The sequence below is a fragment of the Dermochelys coriacea genome, chromosome 8, assembly GCF_009764565.3.
Source record: "Dermochelys coriacea isolate rDerCor1 chromosome 8, rDerCor1.pri.v4, whole genome shotgun sequence".
Lineage (NCBI taxonomy): Eukaryota > Metazoa > Chordata > Testudines > Dermochelyidae > Dermochelys > Dermochelys coriacea.
In genome coordinates, this window is record NC_050075.1 from 35,357,226 (window position 1) to 35,372,019 (window position 14,794).

The window sequence follows — 14,794 nt, forward strand, 5'->3', positions numbered from 1 at the left end:
TAAGCTGGGAAACCTTTCAGCACTTGTGAACATTTCCACAAATGCCTGAACACACACAAGCAGGGACTGATCCAGCCAGGTGCTAAGTGCCTCCAACTCCTACTGACAGTAATCAGAGCTGAGGAATGCTGTCTCAGGATGTGCTCAGCACTACACAAAATCAGGCCAGATCTCCCAGAGTGCTCAGCTCCCACTGTACTGAGCCTTTTACTAAGCCAGGCCCATGAGTAGGGCTGGTCAACATTTTTTGATCTCAGCAAGTTTTTGACAGAAAATTGAGTTTTCAACTAAATAATTTTTTTCCCCAAAAGTGGCTGCTTTCCATGGGATATTTTGAGTTTTCATTGAAAAACTGAAAACCAAACACTTTTTGCTTTTCAGCCAAACTTTTTTGATTTTTCAATGCAATGTCAACATTTTCAAGTTTTCTTTAATTTTCATTGTATTTTTCTGTGGCAAAATAAACCAGTTTTCAGGCCATAACATTTTATAAAACAAACCATCCCGTGAAATAACAGCGCCATTCAGCCCAGACACTCGGCTAGCTAGAAATTAACAATGTAAAGCAGAACCTAGAACAGGATCAGAACAAAGTATTAAATGCACAGCCTGCTCATCAGACTGCAGGTCTGTGAGTCACAACAGGAAGCAGCTAATAATTGGAAACATTCCAAAGGAATGACTCTCGCTGTCAGAAAAATCCCACTGTGCAGGAAGAAGTGAATGAAGTTAAGTGGAAAAGGGTTAAAACGTCCATAAGTACTGGGAAGATAGGGCAGCAGGGTTACCTGTTGAGCCCACAGGTGATTAGCAAAAGACAGGCAGCCTAAAATTAGATAGAAATAACAGGGGAAGAATAGCCAGGGAAAAACAATTGATCAAACAGTGAGTAAAAGGCCCCAAATGCACTTAAAACCCCTCCACCTAAACAAAGACAGAAAGTTTCCACACTGACTTAAGCCATCAATGCCCTTGTGCTCAGTTAGGGTGGTGGAGGAGACACCTTAGCACTGCCAGGCAGTGGGCACTAGCCCATACAAGGAAACAGCCTAGAAAGAGATTTTTCAAACCACCTGAAACATGTATTTGCACCATGGGCGCCATACGGTTGACGATTATTGAAATGACCTTCTGAGAATGACTTAAAGATGTGAGATACAGTGGGAAATGATGGGCCATTGATTTATACTCATATAGTTAGTAAAATGCATTATTTATAGAATGTACAGCTAGGAACCTAAGGAATTCAACAGCAAACCTACATATGCCCCATGCCTCAATGCGGGAAAGGAAGTCAAAGGGACCTGTGAGGAGTTGGGGCTTCTAAAAATCAGGCTGGATGTAATTATTTCAGTATACTCAGCTTATATGAGATCTAATGGGCAGATCCTCAGCAGGTGGAAATTGTCAGAGTGCCATTGACTACAGAGCAGCTCCAACAGACTTTGCTGAAGTTATGATAATTTACACCGAGGATCTGCCACCATGTGTTTCTGGCATTGGATTGATATATGATGTGTAATTATATATGTGTGTTGGGTTATTTTAGGGTTGCCAATAAATAATTGCTGGGCTAAGAATATAATTTTATTCTTATAAAGCTGCCTGACTGTACATGTCATTTTGTTATGATAGGATTGCCTGGATTTACATATTGGGTTGTTATTATTTGGTTGCCTGACTGTATATTTTGGTTTGTTATGATAGAGTTGCCTGGAGGTACATGTTGGTTTGTTATTATTGGGTTGCCCGTCAGCCCTGTGAGGCTACAGGGATTGATCTTTTTTAAGCAATAACAATGATGTAAAAGAGCCTGGAAGCATGTTTTTTTTGGGGGGGGGAAGCCCAGAAACATCACATTGGTCTCCTTTGATGGCCAATCTGCCTTGGCAGAGGCCAGGCTGATGGAACACACTCGTCAGCTTAGCCCTACTTGCCAATCTTGGCTGAGCGGGAGCAGGACTACAGCTCACTCTGCAGAGCCTTCGCTTTGTTTAGGCTTTTGCCCTTTTTGTTGCTAAGTCTTGTACAGGTTCTCTGCTCTTCAGAGCACAGGAACTCTGCCAAGGCAGCTGGCCTGCGTCGGTACTCCTCGTAGATCTGCTCTTCCCCAAATTCACCCAGGTAGCTGTGGCACAGCTTATATAACCTACAAAGACAAGAGAAACAGAAACAGTAATTCACGTCATTGTTATGGCAAGTGCCACCAGGTGGCGCTGTCACACACAGGACAATAGGTTCGCAAAAAGAAAAGGAGTACTTGTGGCACCTTAGAGACTAACAAATTTAGTAGAGCATAAGCTTTCGTGAGCTACAGCTCACTTCATCGGATGCATGACAATAGATTGTTTATCTCCGCGTGTAAGCCATGCACGGAGTTGGAAGCAATGCAGGGTTGTGATCTAGTTTCTTTGTGGGAACCTGTTGCAAACATCTAGCAAGTTTGCTCTCTGCCTTAATCTCCTGAGCTAGAGTTGCTCATTGGGGCTGAGATTTCTGCAAGTCTGGGTGCTGTGTGAACACTGCCATTCCTGGACTGGCACAAAGAGTGTCAACAAATAAGTGACACTACTAAAATATCCAGACTCAGGGCCATGGATTTCTCTGCCAATGTGCATGGCTCCGAAATCTGCTACTGCTTGGCACAAGGTAGGCAATGTTCACCGTGGAAAATGGGACTCAGGCCCAGACTCTTAAAGGTATTTAGGCATCTAAGTCCCATTAGGAGTTAGGCACCAAAACCCTTTTAAAATCTGGCCTTTGGGCACTTCTGCAAACATTACCCACGTCACAGTGCCAGTCTGGGAGTCATGCTCAGCAGCTGCCCTCTCTCCTTTGCTGCTCAGCAGAAAGTGGAGGCTCAGGCTGGTCCCTGACTGGGAGTGAGAGCCCCAGGGGACCTGTGCAAGCCCCGTTTCCATTTCTTTTGGAAGGCACCATTAATAGAGCCCAGTTTGCCACTGGCAACCCATTTAGCATCCAGAAAAACAGCCAGTTGGCTTCTAGGGGGGTTGTTCCACCCAAATACAGCAGGGAATTGCATTTGGTATTTCAAACTTTGCTGCGCCCCCCAAGGCTACTCCTCCATTAACACGCTCCCCAGCCCCCCACTCTTGTTTGCCTGGCTCTGGGCTTACCTTGCTGGCCATGGTCCACCCGTCATCATGACACTTATGGTCTCCTGGCTCTTCAGGCCAGGCCCTGCGAAGCGTTTGACTCCCCCCACTTCTTTCACTCCATAGCTGGGGAGAGAAGAGGGAACATCACAAAGTCACAGTGATGGTGACATGAAACATGAGTCTGCACCTTTAAGAAGCCGTGAGGAAGCAGTTGCTCCCACAAACTCCAAGTCCCCTGGGGAAGGGGAGTGTGAGGCCAAGCAGTTGGTGGTTGAGGCTAGTGAGGGGAGGGCAGCTCAGGCCTTTCCTCTGATTACATGGGGGGGCCTGTGAGCAGGAATCTATTAACCCCCTTGTTTATGTCCCTGTTGTTACATGTCACTGAGCCTTGGGGATTTGCCTGCAGCTAAATAAAACACTCTCCCTGAGTTTGGCTTGAATCTGAACTTTGATCAGTTGCAGGGCTGGGCTGGAGCCCAAAGCCCAGAGCTGAGCCCTTGGGAGCTGTCGAGATGGGCAGCTCCAGAGCTGAGCGGCACAGCTGGCCCCTGTCTCCAGGTGGGCCTGAATTGCAGCCCTGGATTCCAGTGCTCTGAGTGCTGGGGTAGTGCAGGGCTGAGCCTCCCACAACAGGCCCCTCTCCGAGGGCAGAGCTCTGTCCCCTGGCACCTTCGAGTGAGCTAGAGCGAGTGTGGAAGGGCCAGAGCATGGCTGGAGGCCGTAGGCAGGGCTGTGGCATCAGCCAGGATGGGGAGTGCACACTGGAGACACACCTCTGCCAATTCTGAGGGCGCTGCAGCATGCCTCCCAGTCTACACCCAGGGCAGGGGGTGCAGCACCCTTCCCACCGCCCACTGGAGATCTCAAACTCACAGTGGAGAGAGGCGGGAGCTGGGTCTGCCTTGCCCAGGGTGGCAGGAAAGGGGAGCTCCTGGCACTGTCTCGTCAAATGAGGTCCTGCGCCTCTTCAAAGTTTCAGGCCCATTTCCCAGGAGCAGGGCTAGCTGTGTCATAGTGGGTCAAGTTTCAGCAGGCAGAAAAAATTCCCCACACATCTTGCAGGACCCTGTACACTGCCTGGCTTCTTGGCAGCTCTCACATGGGGCTGGTCTACAAGACAACAAAGCCCAGACTTGTCTTTGTAGAGAGGAAGGATAGGCCAGTGTTCAGGGCACTGCCTAGGACTCAGGAAACCCAGTGTCAGTTGCCTGGGCTGTCTCTGGGGCGGCAGTGCCCCAAAGGATCTGGCTCACCAGGGTCTCGGAGTTTGGGAAGGGCTGGCCCAGATGCTGGTGGCCTGCTCGTGGGCTGGACTAACGCTCTGAGAAGCGGCCGCAGGTCTGCACTGTTGTTTTGGTCACTGGTCGGCTCACCAGGCTGAGGGGCCAGCAGAGCCTCTCTCCCAACCAGCTGCGATCCAGGCTGACCGAACAGCACTGACAGCCTTGACTGCCTGGGTCAGGTGTTTGGGGCTGGGATGTGAGACCCGCCAAGATGGCAACCACCTTTTCCAGTGAGAAAGGCCAGGGAGCTGCTGCCCTGAGTGGGGAGACCACAAGGCTGAATGATGCTGGGGAAATACAAAGGCTACCAGCTTGCTCATGGCCCAGGGCTGCCAGGTGCTGAGCACCTCTGGGAGACAGTTCACCCAGGTTCCTGGTGTCGTCCATGGGTGCTGAACACCGTCCAGGATCACGGTGCTGTGCCTAAGGGGCCATGAAGCATGGGGCTGTGCCTAAGGGTGGTTCTCCGCCCCCCCATCACCCTTTGCTCTGGGCTTGGAGCACGACTCCCCAGTCTGAAGAAATCCCGCTAATCCAAGATCTGTCTTGATCATCTGTGCTGTCTAAATATGACTTTCCCTGAGTCATTCTAAGCTCCTCCTGGACTGCTGAGGACTGAGTTGCTGTGGGCAGCCTGGTGCCCTTCCCATTCCCATCTGACGCATCAGCAGGCATCTCCCTAGAAATGTTCACAGGTCTCTCTGAGTTTAGCTTTGCTGAGTCCCGAAGTGCTGCTCAATTCCTTTCTGGGGGCTAAGGAGGAGAGCAGGCTGGGCTACACTGGGCAGATATACTGGCTACCACGCACATATGATGGGCTCAGATCAAAGCGTGCGCTGACTCACTTTTCCCAGCTCTGTGAGCAGCTGTTCTCCAGTGTGTCCACATATTCGGACTCGCTGAGGCGAACGGCCGGCGCTTTAACAGACGACCGTTTGGATTCTGCTTTTGTCAGGTATTTCTGCATCTTCAATACAAGAGAGAGACCGGTCAGCTGAGATTGAAATAATATTAAGGAGGGAACACTGCTCCATGAAGCATGGTGGGGATGTTAGCAATGCACAGCCCTGCTCTGGTCTGGAGATGCCCAAACCCACTTGTCTGAATGTGCTTCTAGTGCCTAGATTTTCGTGGAAGGGAAACACTGAGTGGATGTAACAGTGCACACACAAACAAACCTGCGGGCTTTCATGGTGCCTAGCCAGGGTACCTCACCCATATATTTAAAATTACACACACAGGGGCCGATCTTCCAAACTGATGTGGCCCCTTGAAACCATTCTGCTGGTGTAAACAGATGATAAATGACTCCCAGGGTCTCCTGGCATAAGAAGATTCCTGTGTCATGCCTCTATGTTTGCCCCCTTCCAGCCCATGGTGTAAGGGTCATGGTTAAGGCCCTGCACTCAGAAGAGCTGGGTTCAATTCTTGGCTCTACAAGAGCAAGTCACTGACTCTTTCCAGGCCTTGACTCCTGCTCTGTGGAATCAGGCTGCCATGTGTCTGGTTTTCAACCGGAATGTCCAGTTGAAAAAGGAACCTGGCAGCGTCCAGTCAGCTGTACTGACCAGACGCTAAAAGGCCAGTTGGCCACAGCAACCTGCCTTCCCCACTGGAGGTAGGAAGAGCAGCAGCTGCGGCTGGAGCCACTGCTCTCCACTCAGCTGGGACGCCTGACACAGCAGTGGCTGGCTTCCAGATCGGGCTCCAAGAGGTAGGTGCCGCCACCTGGTGGTGGTGGGGATCCTGTCCACCCCCCTTCTGCCCTGATTTCCCCACCCCAGCCCTCGCAGTGCCCTGATTGGGCAGGCTCTGTATCTGCTCTTCCCAGCCAGGTGCGTCCTGGGAGAGCGAGCGATGGAGGAAGGGGAGGGAGGAGTGAGCAGGGGCGGGGCCTCGGGGGAAGAAGTGGGGCAGGGCAAGGGTATTCGTTTTTCAGCAATTAGAAAGTTGGCAACCCTACTGTGGAAGAATCCATCCCTTCCCCTTGGGATGCACGGAGGAGGAACCCAGAGATACTCAGACCTGCACTGGTGCTGCCATGCCAGTACTCGCTAGGAAGCCCTACCAAGCCTGCCCCAGTCAATGGGGCTGCTCAGGAGCAGCTCCTAAAGCAAGCCTGGCTTCCTCTGTCATAGAATATCAGGGTTGGAAGGGACCTCAGGAGGTCCTCTAGTCCAACCCCCTGCTCAAAGCAGGGCCAATCCCCAATTTTTTGCCCAGATCCCTAAATGGCCCCCTCAAGAATTGAGCTTACAACCCTGGGTTTAGCAGGCCAATGCTCAAACCACTGAGCTATCCCTCCCCCGACATATATCCCCAACTTTCGGGGGGGGGTGTCTCTCCCCAGCTTTTGTCCGGCTCCTTCCCCCTTCCTGTGCCAGCTGCCTAACAGCTGGTGGGCTCGGCCAGCTGGTCTCCTCAGTCCCCAGCTGAGGCAGGCTGGAGATTGCAGCTGGGACTCCTAACTAGGCAGCTCTGGCTCTGCCCTGGCCTGCCTCAGCCACGCCCCCTGCTGACTGGGGGGATTTGGGTGTGGGGAAGGCAGGGCCCGGCTGGACAGCAGGGGTGCAGTCGCAGGCAGCCAGAAGACCCCTTTCTCTCACCCTGTGCTGCACCCCCTACTGGATCCAACCCAGGAAGCAGCCGCTGGGGGAGCAGGGACCAAAGGGGAGCAGGGAACAGCATTGGCCCCTGGTTCCCCTTCTGGCACCTGCCAGCATCCACCCATCTCCCTAGCCCTCTGGCACTCTCTAGAACACACACCCCTAATGCCAAGGTTTGTGCAGCTCCGTGCATGGCCGCTGCTGGGGTCAGGGCCTGTTCCCCTCAGACTGAAGCTGTAAGTTATATGGGCAGTCTTTTCAAAATGCAAATCAGCTCGTTAAATAATCTGCTTAAAAGTGGGACACACCATGTGTCCCCTCCCTCCAAACCCCTGGGGGAAGCAGTGAGTGTGTGAGGGATGAACGGATGGATGCACAGGCTGAGGGATTGCTGTGCAGCGACACCTCCAGTCCATTTTGCGCATGAGTGGGGATAGGAGCCCGTCTGCAGCGTGGTCCTCGAACACTCGCCTGGAGTTTCCTTTCTTTCAGGCCAGAAGCTAAAATAAGTTTACATCCTCTCCTCACATACCAGTAAGGCTCAGCTGCAGTGGGCATGCAGAGGCAGCGGCAGGCCACCTGTTAGCAAACATTTGGAGCAAAGCCTGAGGCCAACAGAAAACCAAACAGGCATTAGCCCTGAAGGATGGCCGATGAAAGAGACTGGTGGAGGGGGGCGGGGAACGATGGAGAAGAGAGAGCTATACAAAGAGATAGGAAGACAACAACCTGCACTGGATGGGCTAAGGCCCCTCCCTCTCTAATTCTTATGAGCCCTGTGCTACCCTGCCAAGCTGAAAGGCTAGGTATTGAAGGCTCAGCACTCACAACAGAGGTGAGGCTAGCTAGAGCTCAGCACTTAAACAAGGGACTGATTTATCAATACCCAACATGCCGAGCTGTTTGACAAAGCCTGGCACAAGAGCCAAAAATAGTTACTCTCAGGGGCAGCTGCAGCTCAGCTTGTCTTTATTCTGCATGGTCGGAAAGGACCTGTTTCAGTGCCCACAGCACCCTGCCATAGCCCCGGGGTGTCAGTGGCCATTTGCAGCTGTTTGCTGCAGATGTGTAATGAGTATGGTGGGCCTCAGTCTTAGCTCTCAGCAACCACCCCTGTAACTCAGAGCAGCTACAGCCATGACTGGCTTTCTCGTTGGCTGTCTGCTCTGGGTCAAGCAGCCTGCACCCCGCACTCTCCCGTAGGAGTGGTCCCTCCGGGCCAGGTCTGAAGCTCATGTGGGGAGGCAGGGCATGATGGGAGGGAGCTTGTGCTGCTCTTAGCAGTGCTTTATCTAGGGGGCTGCCAGCCCAGCACAGAACACACACACTTGGAGCCAGGCATAGGCACTACGGCTGAGTTCCCATTGAAGTAAAAGGGAGTCAGGTGCCTGAAGACCTCTGAGGAGCTGAGTTAGACCACTAAAGTGTTCCCAATGCAACAGTCTCTATTGATGAGCCAAGTCCAGAGAGCTGGGAGCTCCAGTACTATGTCAGAGCAGTGAGCTGTGCTGGATGCTGGATGCAGCAAAAGAAACCCATTCATTAGCTCATGAGCAGAAAGGCATTGGGCACAAACACAGCAGCTGGTCAGTGATCAGGGCTCCTGGGGGGGCTCTATGACCAGCTTTGCCACTAACTTGCTGCATGAACATGGCCAAGTCACCTAACCCTCTGAGGAATGGGGCACCAATGCTTCTCTACCTCCCACAGGAGGTTGCAAGGCTGAATTCTGGGTAGGAAAGAGCTGTGAGATCTCAGCCAGAAGGGGCTGTAGTCAGACTCGCACAGGGCTGGTTTGGCTGGACTGCAGCCTGAGCCCAGTGAAGGCTATTGAAAGCAGTTGTGTGGCTGTTTTCTTGGGGATTTTCTCCAGGGACGCTCTGCACCTGCAGGCTTCTGGTTGGGGTGATTTGCATAAATCCATTTTTACCCTCTAGCGGGAAAACAGTGGCCGCTTTGGGATGGCTGTGAGCCAGCTGCTAACGGCAGCATCCTGCCCCTCTCTGCAAGAGGAGGTTTTCTTTTTAATACACTAGGGACATCCTCTAATGTAGATTTAACTTCTGCAACTGCCCATGTTGGACTGGCAAGCTATGAACGCCTCACCCCGGCATCTCCTGGGGAGCTGGGCTCTCCTGCATTAGCTCCTCTGCAGTGCAGCATGGCTTTCTGAAATACAGGGACCCAAGGCCCTCAGCAGTTGATCCTGCCCTGGAGTTCAATGCAGATATGCTGCTTTGCTAAGGAGATAAGCCGGGGGAGAGCAGGACTGCTAGGAGCCCAGGGAAGTCCCAGTACTTCGGATCAGGACATGTCACTGGTAGCCGTATGTCCATTCCCACCTAGCTTTTGGGGGAGGGGGGTGAAGCTTAATTCAGTCATGCTTAGGAAGCATCTTGAGAGCTTTGGATGGAAGGTGCTGTGCCATTGTTAGGACTGAACATTTGTTTCACAATGGCGTGATCCAAAGGGCATAGAAGTTAGTGAAAAGACTCCCCTTGACTTCAGTGGGTTTTGGATCAGCCCAACGTGCCCAAGGACGCACCACTTGTCTACTCTAGCCTTTCCCCCTTAACATGTCTTCTCACCATTACTAACTCCAGGGCAGCTCTAGTGTAGACAAGGTGCTGGGGTTTAACTGCTGCATTGCCTAACCCTGCTCAGAGCAAGTCTAGATAAACTCAGCTCCAACACCCATGAGGAACAGATCTGCCAAGTAAGAAGCTGCACTTTTGCAGAGTTACTTTGCAGAACAGAGCTGCACTTTAAGGAGGTGATTTGGAGTGAGTTTTTCTGAGCATGGCACATGACATTTGGATGGGAAAGTCCCTGAATGGGCTGAGAGAATTAGGTGTCTACAACATAAACAGTGCCTCCGAATAACAGTGGGTGCAAAATTGTGTTGGGGGCCAGGCTCTCAAAATCTGGCCTCAGAGTGCCTTGCTGAGCCAGAAGATTATTACAGCAAAGCAGTGTGGGATGCATATAACTTTGGTTTATAGCCAGGCACAGCAATTTGTACCTGGTCCACAATGTCAACCATAAAAAGTAAATAAAAGGCCATTAAATCTGGGTTACATATTACAAGTCACTTGCATCAACTGTGGAATTTATACCAGAGGAAGGGGAGAAATACCCAGTCAGGCCAGTGCTAGAGGATCCAATTGCAGGACTGAGTCCTAAATCTCTGGCCCAGGAAATGCCTGCTTCATGCCAGGGAGACTGAATGGATATTGTTCCCCTGGCTTTCCCTTGACAGTGCTGCTGACCCATTCTTCTTCCCGCACGGTTTCTAGGAATAAGGGAAAGGGAAGCAGCTCTGGCAAAAATTCCTTTGCCAAGATTTTAGAGCCGGATTCTCCTCTTAGCTCCGCCTGGCAGATCTCAGCTCTGGTATTCTGCTCCCCCTCCATGCTCTGGTTCTCAGCACCTGCCCCCTCACTCCCTGAGCAGCAGAACCTGTGTGCTTCAGTGATAGGCAGAGTCCATCCCAGCGCTGGAGGGTAAGGCAGGGTTTGCCCCATAGAGATTTAGGGCTGGGTTACTCTGGTCACGGAAGGTGAGAGCCTGATCCAACCCACCCATTGAGCATTCAGAAGTTCCTCCACAGGACAACCAAGAGGCCCATGCTCCTCTGGCTGGCAGGAGGGTGGGGGGCATACACAGCCTCTCTGTGCCATGGACTCCTCTGTCAACCAGATGGAAATACCAGCAGCAAAATCAGCTAGGCAGCATTGGAAATCCCTGTGTAAGGATCCTGCAAGGGGAGGGACTGTCTTCTTGTTCTCTTTGGGGTCCTGGTCCATGATAGGGGGTTGCTATGTAATAGCAGTAACAATAACAACAACAAAATAGAGACTAACAGGTCTTGTCCATCTCTCCTTTTGCTCATACATTGTAATACACCGACTGTAATTACACGGCAATTACAGTGTAATGCTAGAGGGTAACCCAGTTACTTCACTGTCTGGCTTTCAGGATTTCAGGCTAGATACCTGTACCCAAAACTACCATTTCACAGTTGTTGTAGTGTCATGTGTTAAGAGTGACCCTAAAAGGGTAACAACAAATAATGCAGTCATGGAGTTCACTTGCTTGTTAATAGTATCTCCACATATTGGAAGTATAACCACACTATAACTATACACTAATTACTATAATGGAACTACAGTCACTGTTTTATAAACTTCAGTGTAACTACAGTCACTGCATTATAAACTTCAGTGTGACTACAGTCACTGTATCATCAGGTGAACCCTCAGTTCTGTGATCCACTGATTTGCTTCAGTTTTTAATGTGTTTCTGTGAGGGCCTTTGTCCCGGGCCGCTGAGGCCCAGTGGCCCTAATGCTTGTGGGGCGGGAACTCACCTGGAAGGCTATCGCTCTGCAGGCATCACAGTGAAGGTGCTCAGGCATATGGGCAGAATAGGCTTCCTCAGCGCTGAAGCGGGGGGCCGTAGCAGAGAAGGCCGTCTCCGAGACTGGGCCCGAGTCCCCGAGGGGGTTGCTGCAGGGAGAATGCTTTCTGTCATCTGCTGCTCTTAGATCAAACAAGGTCAGCACCAAGACAGCCGACAGCATTGACTTCATTTCCCCTGCTTGGAGAGCCCCTCTCAGGAAGCTACTGAGAAGGGAGAGAGACTGAATGCGCTGAAAGGAAGCAGCAGGTCAGCAATAAGCAAACCCTTTGGGCCAATGAGAAGCCACTGACACTTCACCAAGGCAGTGTCACACTCTGCACAACCCGCTTTGTTGTAGTTTTTTTACCCAAATGAAAACCCCGTTGGTTAAGGCCCTGGTACAAACCCCTGGGGGGCATTGGTGCTGCAGCTTTCCACTGTTTTCCCCTTCTTCAGTCTCAAGGCATTTGTGGTGTTTGGGAGTCACTTGTGGCCATAGTTCTGCTAAATATAAAGACACAGAAGCATGAAGGTGTTACAGCTGGAAGTCCCAGGAGAACAACCAGACTGCTTCCCTTGGGCTGATGCAGGGTTGAGCTCATTAGCTAGCCTCCTGGCCAGTCTAGGGTTAAATTTCCCCAGGCCTCAGGTTTCCACCCCTTTCCTGGGAGAGTTTATTCCTCTGCCTCATTCACTAACCCCTAGGAATGTTTTCAGCTTAATTCCACCCCCTGATCCCTAGTTCTGTCCTCCTGATAAATAATGACACCCTAAATCATTCCACACCCCAGCTGAGATGTTGCACACTTCCAGGGTTTGCAAAGAGTTCTCAAGTTCCCACTTACAAGCTAGTCACTCTGAAATCCTTTATTCTCTCTTTGTCAGTCAGCCCCCCAACAATCCCGATTAGTTGATTGTTCTTCCTTGCTGCATTCCCTCCACTTTCTCGCCCTACGTCTCCCCAGTGCCATAGAGGAAGTGACAGCTTGTTTTGCTTTTCTGGTGGTGGTAACGCGTGGCTCACTTTCCCTTTGGTACCAAACTTTGCCTGAGCCCAGCCCTGCGGCACTGAATCAATGGGAGCAGTACCTGATTAAGGCCTGCAGGGTCAGACCCCAAATGTCACTCAGATAGTCTGCGTCTCCAACAGGTGAGAGATGGTTTCATTGGGGCACCTAACTCTACTAGGCTGTGTGGACAGTCACAGCTTCTCCTAACAAATACTGTTCCATGACACAATGGCCTCAGCTGGGGCAGTCCATAGACTTTGCTGGAGCTGCCTGATTTACACTAGCTGGTGATTTGGCCCCTTGTGTTTTGACTGAAGCAATCAGGTAGCTGGTCGGTGTATCTTGGATTCTGTAACTATCTTCAAGGAATCCAGGCTTTATTAATTCACTGGGGGGTGGAGCTGGGCACTAAGCACAAATCCATCATAGCCTCCCACCCCCAGCTCTTCTGTCCAAACTCCCACCAGGTTCTCACATTTGTATGGCAGTTTGCTCCGCCCCCTTTGCTTTAGCTACAAGAAGCTCCCCCCACCCCACCCCCTGGGCTCACTGATGTGCACTAAAACACGGCAGGCCCCTTGCTCAGAGCTAAAAGTGCAAGAAAGGGTTAGCCCGGGGGCTGCAGGCCAGGCGCGATCAGCTGACTGGCACAATTCCTAGCTGCACTAAGGAAGTTCAGATCCATCTTTGTGAAATTTCAGTCGGCTCCAGGTAAATCAGCAGATCAGAGGAGCAGACTTGCAGTTATATTGCCCTCGGGGAGAAAACCACTTAGAATCTTAAGGCTTGAAAATGTAGGGCCTGGTCCAAGCAAACATACCCCTTTCTTTCCACGCAGCACACACTGAGGGCTTGGCTCTACAGCTGGCTCAGATATACAATGGAAAGGTCAGCCTAGCTCAGAGGGGCACAAATGGAGCAGGCTGCTAGTGAATGGAAGACGGCAGGTCAATGGCATCTGTGAAATGAGTTGGCAGGTCTCAGTACATAGATCTGCTGAGCATGGTATAAGACCCATATAGAATAGAATACAATAGCCAAGTAAAGCACCAGGTGGCACCATTCCTGGCAGTTGCTGCTCTTTCCAGGTGAACAGATTTTATTTTTGCTTAAACCTGGCTTCCCCCACCCCACCCCGAACCTCCCACCTGCACAGCTTTCAGTGCAGAATCAGAGCTTGCATAGCTCTGTGCCTCAGTTTCCCCATCTGCAAAATGAAAATAATATGCCACTTCATTACCTCCCGGGGAGTTGTGGGGCTTAAATCATTTCTGTTTGTGCAGCTCAACAGAGAGGCAAAGAAATAATAAAAGAAGAAGGAGCTAAGCTCTCATCACGAGGAAGAGCCTGATCCTGCATATTTTGCCCACCCAAAACACCCTGTGGAGTGCAGCAATACAGAAATGCAACAAGTATTGGTTTAGCCTGGGGTTGTTGTTCCATGCAGCATTGTATTCGATTTCAAGTTTTTTTTGGATCGTCTCTTAATGATGTTTTCTGTCACGGTTCAGTCTTGCAAACGAAGCTGCCTTAACTTCAACTGGGGCTCCTCAAATAGACAGCTTCCAGGACCAGCCCCTTAATAGGGACAGAGGCTGACCTGGCATAGCAGGTTGACTACCAAAGTGCCCATAGCCCATTGAAATCCACAGGAAGCTTTTCATTGGCTTCTCTGTGCTTTGGATGAGCACTTCAGTGAATCAGCCTGTATTGTACAGAAGAATTGCATTCAAGTTGAACATATCAGGAATCTGCATCAACATACTGCGCCCCCCGTAAGGTGGCTTCCGATACAGTTTCACACGCATGATTAATATAATGGTTTCAAATCTCACCACTTTTATTGCCCTTTAAAAATGCATTTGTTTTATGCATGTTAGAGAAAGATTCCTTTAGCCCCACGAGCAGGTAAGGGTCCAGTGTGACAGTCCAGTCCAGTCCTATCTCATTGCAGATATAACCTCTGCATTATAAAGCAAGATAAATTATTCAACACTAGCTATTTTGTTCAGTGTCTTCATCTTCTCAAGTGTATACAGAATTTTCCCAGAACAGGTGAAAGACACAAATACATCAAAGGGAGAAAACAAGACATTTTTAGCAGGTCCATCTGAACCTGTATTTCCAGCTTGCTGGGCAAAGCATATTCTCTGGAGAGAAGAGGGTCTGGCAGTTCATAGCGTCAAATGTCACTCCTGATGCTTTTTTCTGGTGCTGCATGTGATCACATTTAAAAAACAAAACCAGATTAGCACCAGTAGACAACTGATCAGCTCTTGCATTTATTAGGAATCCAAATACTGATCACGCCATGTCCTGATCCTCCAATCAGACCCACAGACCAGAGCACCTGTGAAGAATCTTGATGTCTGGGC

General features: G+C 50.6%; 1 protein-coding gene across 1 annotated transcript; it reads right to left on the minus strand.

Annotated features, from left to right (window-relative positions):
- Positions 1 to 1,836: 1,836 nt before the first annotated feature.
- On the minus strand, positions 1,837 to 11,894 carry MZB1 (marginal zone B and B1 cell specific protein). Its single transcript, XM_038413567.2, has 4 exons — positions 11,378 to 11,894; positions 5,248 to 5,369; positions 3,138 to 3,242; positions 1,837 to 2,149 (listed from the first exon to the last, which is right to left on the minus strand). Exons 1-4 carry the CDS (start codon positions 11,597 to 11,599, stop codon positions 1,963 to 1,965), a joined length of 636 nt encoding a protein of 211 aa, XP_038269495.1. The 5' UTR covers positions 11,600 to 11,894; the 3' UTR covers positions 1,837 to 1,962.
- Between the last annotated feature and the right edge of the window lie 2,900 nt (positions 11,895 to 14,794).